Source organism: Ictalurus punctatus, chromosome 18, assembly GCF_001660625.3.
Source record: "Ictalurus punctatus breed USDA103 chromosome 18, Coco_2.0, whole genome shotgun sequence".
Classification (NCBI taxonomy): domain Eukaryota; kingdom Metazoa; phylum Chordata; class Actinopteri; order Siluriformes; family Ictaluridae; genus Ictalurus; species Ictalurus punctatus.
In genome coordinates, this window is record NC_030433.2 from 24,816,074 (window position 1) to 24,830,391 (window position 14,318).

At 40.4% G+C, this 14,318-nt stretch overlaps 1 protein-coding gene across 1 annotated transcript; it reads right to left on the bottom strand.

Annotated features, from left to right (window-relative positions):
* hspa4a (heat shock protein 4a) lies at window positions 1-13,814 on the bottom strand. The gene is made up of 19 exons (XM_017493024.3): window positions 13,485-13,814; window positions 9,594-9,651; window positions 9,327-9,467; window positions 9,121-9,243; window positions 8,263-8,362; window positions 7,521-7,654; window positions 6,790-7,034; window positions 6,535-6,611; window positions 6,296-6,447; window positions 4,813-4,919; window positions 4,561-4,694; window positions 3,980-4,161; window positions 3,606-3,698; window positions 2,863-3,012; window positions 2,655-2,780; window positions 2,455-2,562; window positions 2,242-2,361; window positions 1,788-1,949; window positions 1-1,094 (listed from the first exon to the last, which is right to left on the bottom strand). Exons 1-19 carry the CDS (start codon window positions 13,589-13,591, stop codon window positions 897-899), a joined length of 2,517 nt encoding a protein of 838 aa, XP_017348513.1. The 5' UTR covers window positions 13,592-13,814; the 3' UTR covers window positions 1-896.
* Between the last annotated feature and the right edge of the window lie 504 nt (window positions 13,815-14,318).

Sequence of the window (14,318 nt, forward strand, 5' to 3'; positions counted from 1 at the left end):
TAATCCTTACAAGTCCTTTATTACATCTCAGCAAAACGGAAAGCATAAATATTCTGCAAACCAAATCATTATATACAACCTTTTTGCTTTTCCTCTGAAAGAACATGAAGGGATGATGAGATCGTAGCACCTTGTACAGGGTTTGCAGAAGATTTTACGTCCAAATGAATCACATTTCAAACAGCTTCTGTATCAGTGTACCAAAAATGAATTTGATTCTTGTTGACTGGAAAAGTTGGTCTCGACTATTCGTACTGGGCGTTAAACACTCCATAAAAAAAAAAAACCTCCTGGGAACCCAAGAAAGCAACCATACACACAGAAAGCTCAGCCATGAAGTGATGCATCAGTGAAACGGTGAAATACGGCGAACAGGAACAGTTCTGCTTCAACATACAGCGGGCCTTTCTACATCACTGATATTTTTTATTTATTTTTTAAGTTCCTTTTCAGTGCTTATATACTTCATTGTGATTCGCAGATGTGAAAGAAGTCAAGTGACATGACAAATTTTAAACAAACAATGCAAAACTAAAAGTAAAAGATAATTCTCAAAAATAAAAATCCCATCAAGTTAAAACGTGTGCAGTTTCTCAGTTTGACATCTTCCTCACCACCTGTGTAACTCAAACACCCCAATAATAAGCATGAACATGTTAAACTGACACAGAACCCAAATCCCCATCTTCAATCTCAGCTTTCTTTAATGTGAAAAAGACCAACAAATGTGAAACCTTACTTTATACAGCAAAACAAAAAAAAGAAAGAAAAGGAAGCCATACACGACGGGTTCAGGAAGGATTCACGCTGCCTTCTGAAAGCAAAACTAACGGAAGCTAGCTTGTTTCAGTGATGAACTGGAAGCGAGCCGAGAGAACACTGGAGTGGATGAAGAGTTAATCGATGTCCATTTCCGGCAGCTTGGCCTCTGTAGATTCTGGAGCCGGTTGGTCTTTGTTAGGGCTGCTGGTCCGGGCCTCTGAGCCCTCCTGTCCGTTAACCGGGCCGTTCTGTTCGGGCGTCTTTTCCTCCTTCGGTGGTTCAACTTTGGGTTTGGGTTTTGAGATGATGGGGTTGCAGGTGGAGGACAGCTCCTGAAGACAACATTCGATATTTAGAAAAACATAGCACAAGTACATTCAAGTCTCCATGAAATAGCTTCCCTTGATGCATTTCCTTCTGAAACAGGAAGTCAGAGTGACGTGACGTTAAAGTGTTCGACTGAATTACGCGACAGCTGTAACAATATAAGATAAGCCACACCCCCGGCCAATCGTAACAAATTTGACTATAATGTTAGCTAAATAGAGAGAACGGTAAAGAGATCAGCGAGGGCCTTTTACCGATTCCTACTGAAGGAGAATCCCTGACACTGTACAGACTGAAAACTCCTCTCTCTTCACAAACTCCCACCATTTTTTCCTCAAACCGAACAATGGATGGAAAAGGGAGGAGTGTGCAGGAAGACGCTCAGACAAAAAACACAACAAACCATGTTTCTGCTAATGAGCTGCTACTATAGTGCAAGACTTCGGTGGGCTGGGCATATAAGGGTCTTGACAGCATCTCGAAATTTGGAACTATAAAATTAAATTGAGAATTAAATAAAATTAAACTCTCCAAAACTGTTTTCTTTATATTTTCATTTCAGATACAGTGCCTGGAACATTAAGGGACCAGGGACCGAAAAAGCTCTGAAACACTGATTTTGATTACAGGTGAACTTTTACAGTATAAAACATTGTTTTTTTTGTTTGTTTGTTTTTAAATGTAAACATTATCAGTACCTTGGTTTTGGCTTGAATCTCGCTGGCTTTAATAACAGCATCTAGCGTCAGACTCTGTTTGCTCTGTTCATTCATTTTGCTGTTCATCCAGTTCATGGCCTCGTTCACCTGCTTGTCCACCTTCATCACCTCCAACTCGTCCAGGTGATCATACTGCTCGTCCTGAAAATGAAAATGCACAAATAACGCTTTGTAATGTCTTAGAAAACACTTTCTCTGAAGATCCTTCATATCAGAGGTATGCAGACTTTCCCACATGAATTCCACTTCGTTTTTTTTATTTTTTTTTTTATTTAAAAACACCTGCTGCAGATGTCTATATTGGCTGATTTAAACACTAATTAAACTGAAAGGCTTTCGGTGAGAAATTACTCGGTCTATAATTACACACATGGCCATTGTAGAAAGTGTTTTGCACTAGAAACTAAGAAATGCTTGCTAAACAAGTACGTACCTTTGCTTTGTACGCTTCTAAAATCTTCATGTACTTTTGGATTTGCTTCCCGAGCTCGTCGAAGGCTTTTGGTCTCTCTTCTGCCTCCATCGCTCGCTCCTGGATGGGCTGTCCGAGTTTCTACGTGGGGGGAACGACACACCCAGATTTGTTTATTTCTGGTATCGAAATAACAGTTTGTAATTGAATCCAGGTGAAAACACTTGTATTTACCTTCAGTTCTGCCAGTTTATCAATGTACACCTGCTTTTGTTGGTCTTCTCCTTCTTCATACAGCCAGTTTTCTGTGTCTTCAAGTTTTAGACTGAAAGCATCTCGATCCTGAACGAATACATCAGCACAAGTTACTACCACACGTAAGACGTTATAAACTATAACACAGCATTATTAACTAATTATAAGTAATGACTTACTTCCTCACTGACAAACTTCTCCAGCACTCCATGCAGTTTGTCCCTCATCTCATACACGTACTCCTCGACACCGTTCTTAGCGTCGTTCCTCTCTTTCTCCAGTTTGTCCTGCATGATCATCTTCCCCTGATAACACAAACAACAACAAATGTAAAGATAGCACTTAGCACACCCCGCCTCAAAGTGTTTGTGGATTAACTTGCATTACCTCATTCTCCACAAACAGATTGAGCAGCTCGTTAGTGAGCTGCCAGTGCAGGCTGTTCTCAATCGGCAGGTCTACAGTCTTTGTCTTCACTTTGGGTTTCTTGGCTTGTGGAGGCTGGTTGTTCTTCTTTTCCTGCTTGTTTTCCTCAGTCTAAAAAAAAAGGGGTGGGGGGGGTGGAGATACATGTTAAAGTGTAAAACAAAACTACATTTCAATATCACTACAAAGTCTTTTCCTCTACAAACCAAATGAACTCATGGTAGACATGTTATTAAGTGCGCTATTGATCTACTCATTAAGGCTTTAAAAATCCAGAGAAAATGGCTAATGCTCATTTCAACAACAGATTTCTTCTTCTTTTTTTTTTTTTTAATTTGCCAAATATTTTCTAGAGCTGCTACTGAACATACAGAAGTAAAGAAGGTGGACACTGTTCGTTTACTCGGACTATACGATCACAAATCCCCCTCAGCACAAAGCAGTTCCCAGAGTACTGAGTGCTACACGGACTTTTATTTGGACAGGTGCTGTTGGTTTTGCTTCCTGGTGCTTGTCATTGGTTATTCGGTCACATGCTCTGAGGCAGGTGGGTGGAGACAGAACCAGGAAGTAAAACTAATAGCACCTGTCCAAATAAAAGTCCATGTAGCGTTTGGTACATTGGGGAACGCTGCACAGTAAGCAGAAGGAGATTTATGACAGTGTTTGAGTCCATCGTTGTATGTTAGACCCTTTTTAGTTACCTCCATGTCCTCAGTGTCTGATTTCTTATCTACGTTCTCTTTCGGCCCATCGCTCTGGTTTTTCTGCTCCTCTTGGTCCACCTGCATCTTGTTCTTTACAAACCCCATCAAAAAAAGAAAGAAAAAGAACGATAAGTTACATGAATAATGAAGTTATGCAACTTCTAAAGAGATGAAGTACAATAATTAATCAGAACAGAACATGCTCCACGCTGGCATGGTAGCAGCAGACAGGACAGCCATGCTTTATTTGCTAAGCTGTGTTTAGACATGCCACGGTTCTTCTTCTTGTTTAGCAGAGCGCATATTTCTGTGGTGAGTCGTCCAGGCTCCGATAAAAAAATATAAATCTTAAGTCAATGGGAGGGCATCACCTCTTCCTCTTTTGCAGCAGTCTCCGTCTCCATGGGCTCTTCTCCCTCTCCAGCTTTTAGCACTTCAACCAGGGAGGCACTGGACACGCTGAACATGCCATGCACGTTGACACGCACCTTCACCTTCACTTTAGAACACTCGCCTGATGCCTGGGGCAACACCTTCTGGACAGTGAACTGACCTGAAGACAGGGAAAGGATTTAGTGGGGTTTTATTTAACTATTAGTTGGACTGCGTTATGAAGAGCGCTGTGGTGTTATGTCACTTCATTTGCACTAAAATTTGAAGAGCAATGTTGTATTAAAGACCTGTTATTTAATTAACACTAGTTAAGAGTTCTGTAGTAGTGTTAGTTGATGCTGCAACTAGATAGATGACGCGATTGCAACGATTAAAATAACCGTCAGCAGCCAGTTGTTGTTCTCAGGATGGTTTGAATAGAACAGGCTGAACTTTTATAACTGTAACCTATCTGCATGCAAAAGTTTTATAGGGAGAGAATCTGATCTGGGATTTAGCACAAACTGTCATTTGTGTGAATTCAGACAAAATAAAGAAAGACGTTCGAGGACGATCGTACCAATGTTAGGATCGGGATATGGCAGCTCCTTCGGATTGTTGTAGTAGGCCTCCAGGGAGAAAGGCTCCTTGCGGTAGAAGGTTAACACTTTAGAGAAAGGTGACGGATGGTTTTTAGGGAATACCTCACAATCACTGCAGGGAAAAAGAAGAGAGTAAAATCAGTCCACGCATTTAATTTACACTACGTTATTTTCTAAGAACTAGACCCATCGATAAAAACGAATAATGTATAAACGACAAGTTTAACAACCTTAAGCCTTCCTCGGCTGCTGAATTCCATTTCAGAGAGATGGGATACGGAACCACGTCTGTGATGGAAAACTCTCGCACTTTGAAGGCAGGAGACAGGATTGCACACTGAGCGGGAGAAAGAAACGTTAGAGTGTGCTTACTTCATCACCAAGAAAACACTGGAGGTTGCTAATACTAAACCAGAACCGGCCACACATCCATCATCCCAAGGGGTGTTGATTAAACCACAAGAAGAAGAACAGGAACAGAACGATTAGATTCACTATGAATTCACCAGTCATGCATAAAGAAATTCCTTCAATGACAAACAGTCATCCAATTCAGGTCACTCCTTACAAATTTATAATGATAGTGACAGAATTATTCTTACTCTTCAAGATAATATAAAAATAGCAACACGTGCAGAAAGTGATGTGTTCAGTTTAAACATGCACACACGTGGGATTTTCTATACGCAAAGTTTTGACCTCCACAAAATCAATTAAATTTTGCAAATCAAAAACTATGACCTCTGATCCATTTCAGACGTGAAACACTGAAAACAAAGGTCACAAACTGTCTGCATCACATCACTCTGTACTTCTTCAAGAGGGGTGTATTTATTGTGTTTAATGACCGGAAAGTAGGAATTCTTAAATATATCTATCTATTTCTAGCCTGTAGCCCAGTAACTACTGACTAAAAACTTACATGCGTTCAGTTGGTTAGCGCAAGATAACTTGTAGAGATGTTTGTTTCTCCGCTCATGTTGCTCCTAAATCCACTTATTAGATTACTGGGTTTGATCACAATTCATCACCATCTTCTTGGGTCGGTCATAGCCTACTCAGTAAAGCAGAGTCTAAGGACATATGTGTTTTAAATAGGATAATGTTTTCTTACTTATTGTTTCATAGTTATTTTCATAGTTGTGTCTTGTAGAAATTAATCAACAATTTCAGTTGCTCCATCTTCGTGGTCTTATATTTTATATGTGATGTGTACATCACATCGCGTGTACATACGTTGATTAGCAGAAGCGTATCACACATGGAATCTGTTAGTGGAACGCACTGAGCCCGAAGTGAACAGTCAGGATACTTCATATTAAGCCTTGATTTTTATGAGGAATACCCATCTACATGTTTCACTAATTTAAGCAGCTGTGTAGTTTTTTGCCAAAAAGGGAAAGGGTTTCTGTTAGAACTGCACAATAGTGGCTTTGTTGTCGATCTACGTGTATGCTTTATGTGCTATATATTCTTTAAAATGCATTACTTTACTAGCCTGATAAATACTTCAGTTTTTAAGTTTAAAAATGGTTTTGTACACACCAGTTGTTCGTCCGTTTTTCAGTAAGAATCACGAAGCATCTGATCAAGTTCAGTGTAAGTATTGACGGCCATTCTGTATGAAGGAGGAGGTACTGTACCACGCAGGGAACAATGAGTAATGAATTATGACGAATATTTAACAGGGGACTGATGATTTGAGTTACAGACCTGCAGTGCACAGCCTCTGGCCACTGCCTCGTCTGCATTTAGCGTCGTGTTCAGCTCCTTCCCGAAGAATTTGCTGACTCGCTCTTTGATGGCGGGGATCCGAGAGGCACCGCCTATAATCTCCACTGCATAAATGTCCTCTTTCTTTAGCTCTAGAGAAGAGCAAAGGACAAAAATCAGGTGTCAGGTTCAGGATTTAAAATACACTATGAGAGCAGAGGAAGTGAGGTTTTACTCACTGGTTTGTTCGAGCACGCTGCGCAGGGGTCCCTCCACTTTAGCCAGAAGCGCCGCACACATCTCCTCAAACTCGCCTCTGGAACAACAGCATCATCGGGTTATTTTTAGCCGCAGCTTTCGCACCAAAGCGGCTGCTTACAACATGCTGCACATGCGAGGGTGAATACAAACGTAACCTAGCTCTCCTGTGGATCGGGTCAGAGTCTGATATAGCCCACATAGCTTGCTAAATTAAGGGTTGCTGGGAGACTGACCTGTTGAGTTTGCTACTAACGTCGATGTCATTCATGAAGCATTCGATGTTGAGCGGCAGGTCGGAGGAGTTGGCGCTCATGAGCTTTTTCAGCTTCTCACACTCCTGGTAGAGGCGCACCAGAGCGCGAGGCTTCGAACGAACGTCTAGTTTGTACTTCTTGGCAAACTCGTTGCAGAAATGCTGAACAAGTATCTCATCAAAGCCTTTACCACCCAGCTCGCTGTCAAATGCAGAGGCCAGGACCTGGAGGAAAATCAAGGCAAACCCTTTTAAAATCTTTACACATACATAAAAACATCAAATACACATTGACCACAACATAACACTAAAAAAATAAAGCATAGGAATGACATTTTTTGGGCTGACGACCACAAAACGGACATGACTAACTTTCTGTGAACTCAAGCTTTGTCAATTAAGTTTGTCCTTTTTAATTTATTTACCATCACAGTTGTACATACATATTCGATAAACGTTTTGGCATATTCGTTTTCTTTACTTCTCTTGTCCTGCTCAGTCAGAGTTACACAGCGCTGCTGAGGAACGAGTGTAGGTGGATGGACAGACAGAGAGATTTGTCCATTTTCGTTGCTAAACACCTACACTAGTACAGCGTGTCAGAAAATATCACGTACACTCTGGTGACTTGTCTGAATGTGACTCACAGTAGAAGTAAACGAATAAAAGGTAAAAAGGAGATCAATATGTAAATGTCTGACGTCTCCTTACCTTTAACTTCCCCTTGTTAAAGGCACAAACAGAAACCTGATAGCCAGCATGACCAACATCCACAAACACGACAGTCCTGGGTTTCTCCTCAGGGGCAGGCAGATCCTGCTTGTAAATGCCATATGCCAGGGCAACTGGAATAGAGATAATTAAGCACCATAAATAAATACGTTAACTCTAGACCACTTTCTCAGTTTACATGCTGTAATGGCCATCGCTCACCGAGACCAGCACGCTTTATTCGTTTTAGCAAGAATGGCACATATGATTCCGAGTCCATTGATTGTCCGTCCCCCCCCCCCCACCCAGTAAAATCAATCATTTTACGTTTGCTGATCCGTTAACGAAGGAAGACATACTGGCACTTGTTCCAATGTTAGAACGTCTGAGGAAAAAAATGTAAATCAGACTATGGTGAACTGCATCGACGTTAGGATAGTTTCCACAATTCATCAACACACATGGTTCTTCGTTAACATGCTTATTTCTGTAGTATGTGTGTGTTGGTTTTTATTATAAACCTGAGAAACACAAGAAGACTCAGCAACTATATCGCACTGTACATCATATGATTTTTTAAATTAATTCAAGAAAATAAAAAAAATTAAATATAGTACACCGACACGTCAGTGGACTGCGTGTGCAAGCTGCTATAGAGTAGCTCGATTTTGTCATACAAATTTAAAACAGTGGCGTTAAATTGCACCAAAGATTCAGTCACAGTATGTTTCAGGATCATTACCTGCAGTGGTCTCGTTCATGAGTCGCAGGCAGTTAAGGCCAGCAATCTGCGCAGCATCCATAACCGACCTTCTCTCTGCATCAGTGAAGAAGCTGGGAACCTGAAAGGGGGGGTTCATGTTTATAATATTCTGGGGACAGAAAAGTGATCACTTCCACCATTTCAGGGTTAAGAAGAGTAGTTGTGGAGTAATAATTTTACCAACTGTCAGAGGCAACAATGAAAACTCAGCTGGATGGTAAATTATTTTATATTTTCTTTTGTTACATGATATATAAAGTCCACATGGCAGTCATTTTCACTGTTGATCTGCAGCTCAAAGTGTGTGAATACGTCTGAGCGGGTCTGAACGCGCAGGAGAGAAGGGCAGGGCACAAATTTTGAATCATCACCATTGTTAACATTTCATATAAAGCGTTAGATTTAACACTTCATTGCTTGTACACTGTTGATAATATGTGAATAATAAATAAATAAATACATACATACAGTATCTCATCTTAACCATATACACACACGTGTGTAATGTTCGCTTAGTTCACTGATAGATTTTATTTCACATTAATGAATTCAAATCATTCTTTGTTTACTGAGACAGAAAGTGAGAGCGCACTACGAGTTCAGTCGAGAGCATGAGATGTAGGGAAGTGGGCGGGGCTGAGTGATAACTCGTACTGGCATAGTTCCTTGAGCTCAGTTTGATTGAACTCCTACACAACCTGTGTAAAGGCTGGCAGGTCTGCTAACATATTATATAATATAATAAAGTCAGGGTAAGCATGAAACACGTCTGGACATCATGTAGAAATGACCGAGTCGTTATATCGTAGAAGCCTAGCAGACAGTAAAATTGCTTACAGAAATGACGCAGTCTGCCACTGGCTTCTTGAGCGCAGCCTCAGCTGTCTCCTTCAGTTTGGTCAGAAGCATAGCGGTGACCTGCTCAATACTGAACACCTTCTCTTCCTCCATGTACATGACCTAAACACAAGGAAAGGGAAGGTCAGAAAACCTTTCAGGACATTAAAAGCATTCAAGCAAATTACTACAAAGTGTTCGTTTACCTTGATGCCGGTGGTCCCTGAGGGCATCTGAGCGAGATCGTAGACCAGGTTGGACTTTGCTGACTGGACATACGGATCAGTGAACGCCCTGCCATGGAATCGCTTAAAGCCTTGGACGGTATTCTTGCAGTTTGTGACCACCTTCATGCAAAAGAATAAAACATTAATAAAATAACGTGGTAGTCTGTTAAACGAGGAAACGCTACACAATTGTCAAGTTTTTCAAATAGTTAAAATAAATAAATAAAAAAAAAGTAATTGTCTTACCTGGCTCTTTGCGGCTGCGCCTATCGCCCGATTCCGAGGTCCAAAAGATACAAAGGCCCTGAGAAAGTTTAAATTTCACATGTTAAGCAGAATGATTGGTTAATGAATGCAGGTGAGCTTACATCAGCGTCAACATGATCCGTGTGCTCTATTTTCCCACTCTGGCTAGTGATATTACGATTACTGCTGTAATTTAATGTAATAAATTAAATATAACTTTTCGAATGTGTGACTTCTTTAAGAATTGCAGGAAATAGATGTTTTGGCTTTTTCCCCTATCAATTTAGTTTAAAAATCCCACCCATCAATCGAGTTTCAAATATCACACAACCTAGCAGCGTTGCTTTGCAAAGACTAACATGTGCCACTGCATCTCCTCAAACCACTACATCATAATACGCTTTTAGGAGAACACCAACAGTCGTCTTCTGTTAACATGATCTAACACACATCCAGGACTGACTAGAATCGCTGTAATAGGATGCATGTGGTAATCAGAATTTAAAATTCTCCTAATGACAGGACATAGACATATCATGCCTGAGGATTGGTCTGAGGGATCATTCCAGCTAATCGTCTGGATTTGTCACTTTACCAAGTCATATTTAATTGACAGAGAAGTCCGAAAATCTGAATTCAAATAGCATCTCAGTGAAATTGTAGAAACGTCTGTCTATTGCCTCATCGTTTGCTAGTGTGAACGCCGGGGGAGAGTAAACATCTTAACCACAGATGCTTGTGGAATCATCAGAATTTAAACATGTCCTGATGAAAAGACGGACGTGCAGACTGAGGTTAAAACACACTCAAGCAAGCTTCAAGCACAATACAAGACAATATATGAGCTGGTACAATCTTGTAATTTGGTGAGGTTTGTATTTTTTGTCCACAACTAAAGTGACAACTGACTCAAGATATTTTTGAGTGTGAGATACTGGTGTAAATTGGATTTACCAGCGCAAGAAACATTAGATTGAGCCATGAATAGGACCGATGCGTGTGCAGGGAGTTTAAATGGACATGACTGGTGGCCCCCAGAACTTTTACAGCAACACAGCTCAATCCACAGAAAAGCAGCTGCATTTCTCCCGTGGGCACCCCCCCCCCCACCCCACCCCCACACACACACACACACACACACACACACCCCGGTCACTGTCGGAGGCCTCAGTGTACAATCCAAGTGTACATACCTTTAACTAAAGCCCAAGTGGTTTAATTCAGGCTTGTAACCATAATGGGTTAAACACCAGGTAAACTAGAAGTAGAAAAGAAGTGGAAAAACAATGCTGGAAAATTTGAGAAGAAGGAATGTTCTTTTATGAGACTGATGATGAAACTCCACGACATGCTGAGCAGGTTTTTATCCTTCACAGTTTAGTCATCACTATAAGTACTTCTTACAATTATATGTTATTGCAAATATGTTCCTAAGTCGCTATATGCAAATACGTACACACACACACACCTCACTGGATTAAATACAGAGTGGTAGTGCATGTTTATAATATTCTGATAATCAGTACCAGATATTTGCAGATTTGTGTTTACTACAGCAGTGAACGAAAGCAGAAATGAATGAGCCACTCAATGTAAAATTTATTTATTTATTTTTTTTATGTTGGGACGTGGTTAAGACCAGTCATGTGTACAGCATCGCTTCTGGTATAAAACGAGATTAATCTTTAAACCCGAGAGACTTTATTTCGACTGTCGGCTGTCGTTTAAAACTGGTATTAAACATCATTCATGTAGACGCAGGATATAAAGAACACCTGAATAATGATTTGAGGAGCACACCCTAGTCAAAACACCTTAAACATGTAGTAAAAGTTTTGTAATTAGAAAATCTGACTCGACTAATTGTGTGTTCTGAGATGCTTTTCTGCTCGCCGCGGTTGTACAGAGTGGCGACCCCCCAAGACTGGGTCTCTAATAGATAAGTGGGTTTATATTTGAATAATAATTCCCACCCATATCCACAAAGCCCCGCCCCCATTGTCTTCAGAATTCTCATAGAGTATAGTGTCTATAAAATGACTGAAAGGAGGTGCACCCAAACATAAACAAGTATTCTGGACCGGAAGTCAGTTTTCCAAATGGGTTTTCTCAGCAACTTAAACTTTTGCTAAGCCCTGTTAAAAATGGCTGAATGTGATGCATTGTTGTTTATCGTGTACTCCATATCTTCCATGGTTATTTGCACAAGTCAGGAATAAAAAAAAAAAGATTATAATAAAAAAAGAAGAAAAAAAAAGAGAGACTATTGCACCTTTAACGCTAGAGAAAATCTCAGATCAACAGTTTCTGAAACACTCAAAAGATCTACAACCATACCCAATGCCACAGTCACATTAGCCAAGTTTCCATCCACTTTTTGAACATTTCTGTTATCGACGAAAACTGGGCCCCCTGTCTGACCAGGGACCTTAGAATCGTCCTATATCCCCCCTCTCCTTACAGTGGCCCTGCTGGAGGTAGTGTTGGAGAGTTGCGCCCATCGCAGGTTGCCAATGACCACCGGTTCCAACCCAAAAGCGGATCGCCCTGCTCAAGCTGACATCCTTCACCGAGTACAGTGTAGTGGGGGAAACGTTCGGGGTTAGTAAACAGACTGTCCATGGATGTGTATATACTGCATAGCTATTACAGACAAGTTCATGTGTGTTATATCAGACTGCTGAATGAAGCCGAGGCCAATGAAACTACATGCAGTAATAATTCCCTGGAGCATCTTGTGTCACAGGTTTTCAGTGGCTGGGTGGCACACACACACGTATATACACACATACACACACTCTTCCCCGACAGATGGATAAATTCGGTCATGTGACACTTTTTTTTTGCCCGAATGCCTTTTTTTCTCTACAAAAACCATTTAAAATATCGACAGTTTATGCGCTAAAGTTAAACTAAAAAAATATTACGTCGACAACATAATGCGCTAAACCTTTTATGGCAGAAAAAAAAAAAACTTTGAATGGAAACGTGGCTATTGTTTAAAGGTGTTTTTCTCTCCAATCTGATGTTTGACGTGAATATTAAATAAAGCTCTTGACCTGAATCTGCTGCCACATGACTGTCTGACTGGATCATCCCACGAACGAGTGTTCCTATTAAAGTGGCCAGCGAGTACAAGTATGCGACTTGAGACGTTCACGTTCTGATGGTCTTTCTCGAAACAGCCTATGCACTATCACAAATTAAGTTTTATTTACAAAAATAATAATAATGCTCAAACTACAGATTGGCAGTTAGGAGTTTTGTCATTTCAGATAAAGCTCCATGACGCGGATAAATCCTCAGGTGAAAAGACACTCGAACACAAACGGAGCTAAAAATAACAATCCGAATAAAATGTACACGCCTAGCAGTTACTGAGAAAGGTGTCTTTTTTATTTATTTATTTTTATGCTAGAATTTTCTCCTCAGTGTCGTCACGCAGCTCGCATTAGCTTAGCTCTAGCTAGTCGTGGGTCGCCATAGATACTGACAGAGCACGAGCACAGAACAGGCCACGCTTATTACTTAGCATCAAGCTAACTGTACAGAGATGAACGGGAAGTGTTTAGAAAATGCTAGAAAGGGTTACTCACGAGGGTTGAAACGGCAGCTTTTACTTTAAACTTTTTATTTAGTCAAAAAAATTCTGAAATGTGTCACTTGGTGAAAATCTAAAATGTCTCAGCTGTCCAAATTCACATTCTAGGCCGCGCTATAACTTAAAATGTATTTCATTCATTTATATATACATATATTCATGTCGGGTTGGTGGAGATTAAAATGGGGTGACGGGATATCATGGAGGAGGAGGAGGAGGAGGATGTGTGGAGACAATGAGCGTTAATATAGTGTAGTATAATGTGAATTAGAAGCAGAAGTTGTACTCACGGTGTACATCTGTCGCTGTACTCGTTAGCGATGGTCTCTATTCCACCGCCTCTGGCCACAGCTACATAACAGTTCTGAAAACCCACATCGAATCCCACTACTGACATTTTTCACCGCTGAGGATACCCCACAGGACCTTAAAGTGCCTTCTTTAAAAAAAAAAAAAAAAGAAAAGAAAAAACAACTAGCGCACAATCTCTTGCTACAACCTGAAGCACGGACTCGATGATGTCGATGTTGATGATGATGATAATAATAATCCACACCGCTCCATTGACTGACTGTAAGTGCAGAGCAGCGCGCCGGTGACTGCTCCTTCACTAATACACAGCCTTCCTGACTTCTCGCGAGACCTCGACGGTTCTAGCTTTCTCCCGAGCTTTCCTCGGGGAGCCGCGACCAATCAGAGCGCGGTGCGCGTGCGTTCTGTTCACGTCGAGAAACTTCCAGAACTTTCCAACTAAAACAATTAGGAGTCCTCCCAAACGTTTACTCTTATTCATTTAATATCATTTCCATGAGTAAATTATGTTCAATTATAATACACAAGCTTTTATATTTGTAGGTGGAAGTTATTAGTTCTGGAGCTTGGAAGCTGACAAAACAACTTAAATATGAATTTCGTGTATTTTAATGATATACATGTCACTTTTTTTTGTTGTGTATTTAATCATTTTACATTTTGCCAGTGTTTTTCTTTGTTTTGAACTTGCCAGGGCTAAGATTCGTCTTTTAAAACATATAATACAGTTATATTTACTTTATATTTCTACATTTATTATATTTTTACTGAATATGTTAATTTTTTTATTGCTCTTTCATATGACTTATTAG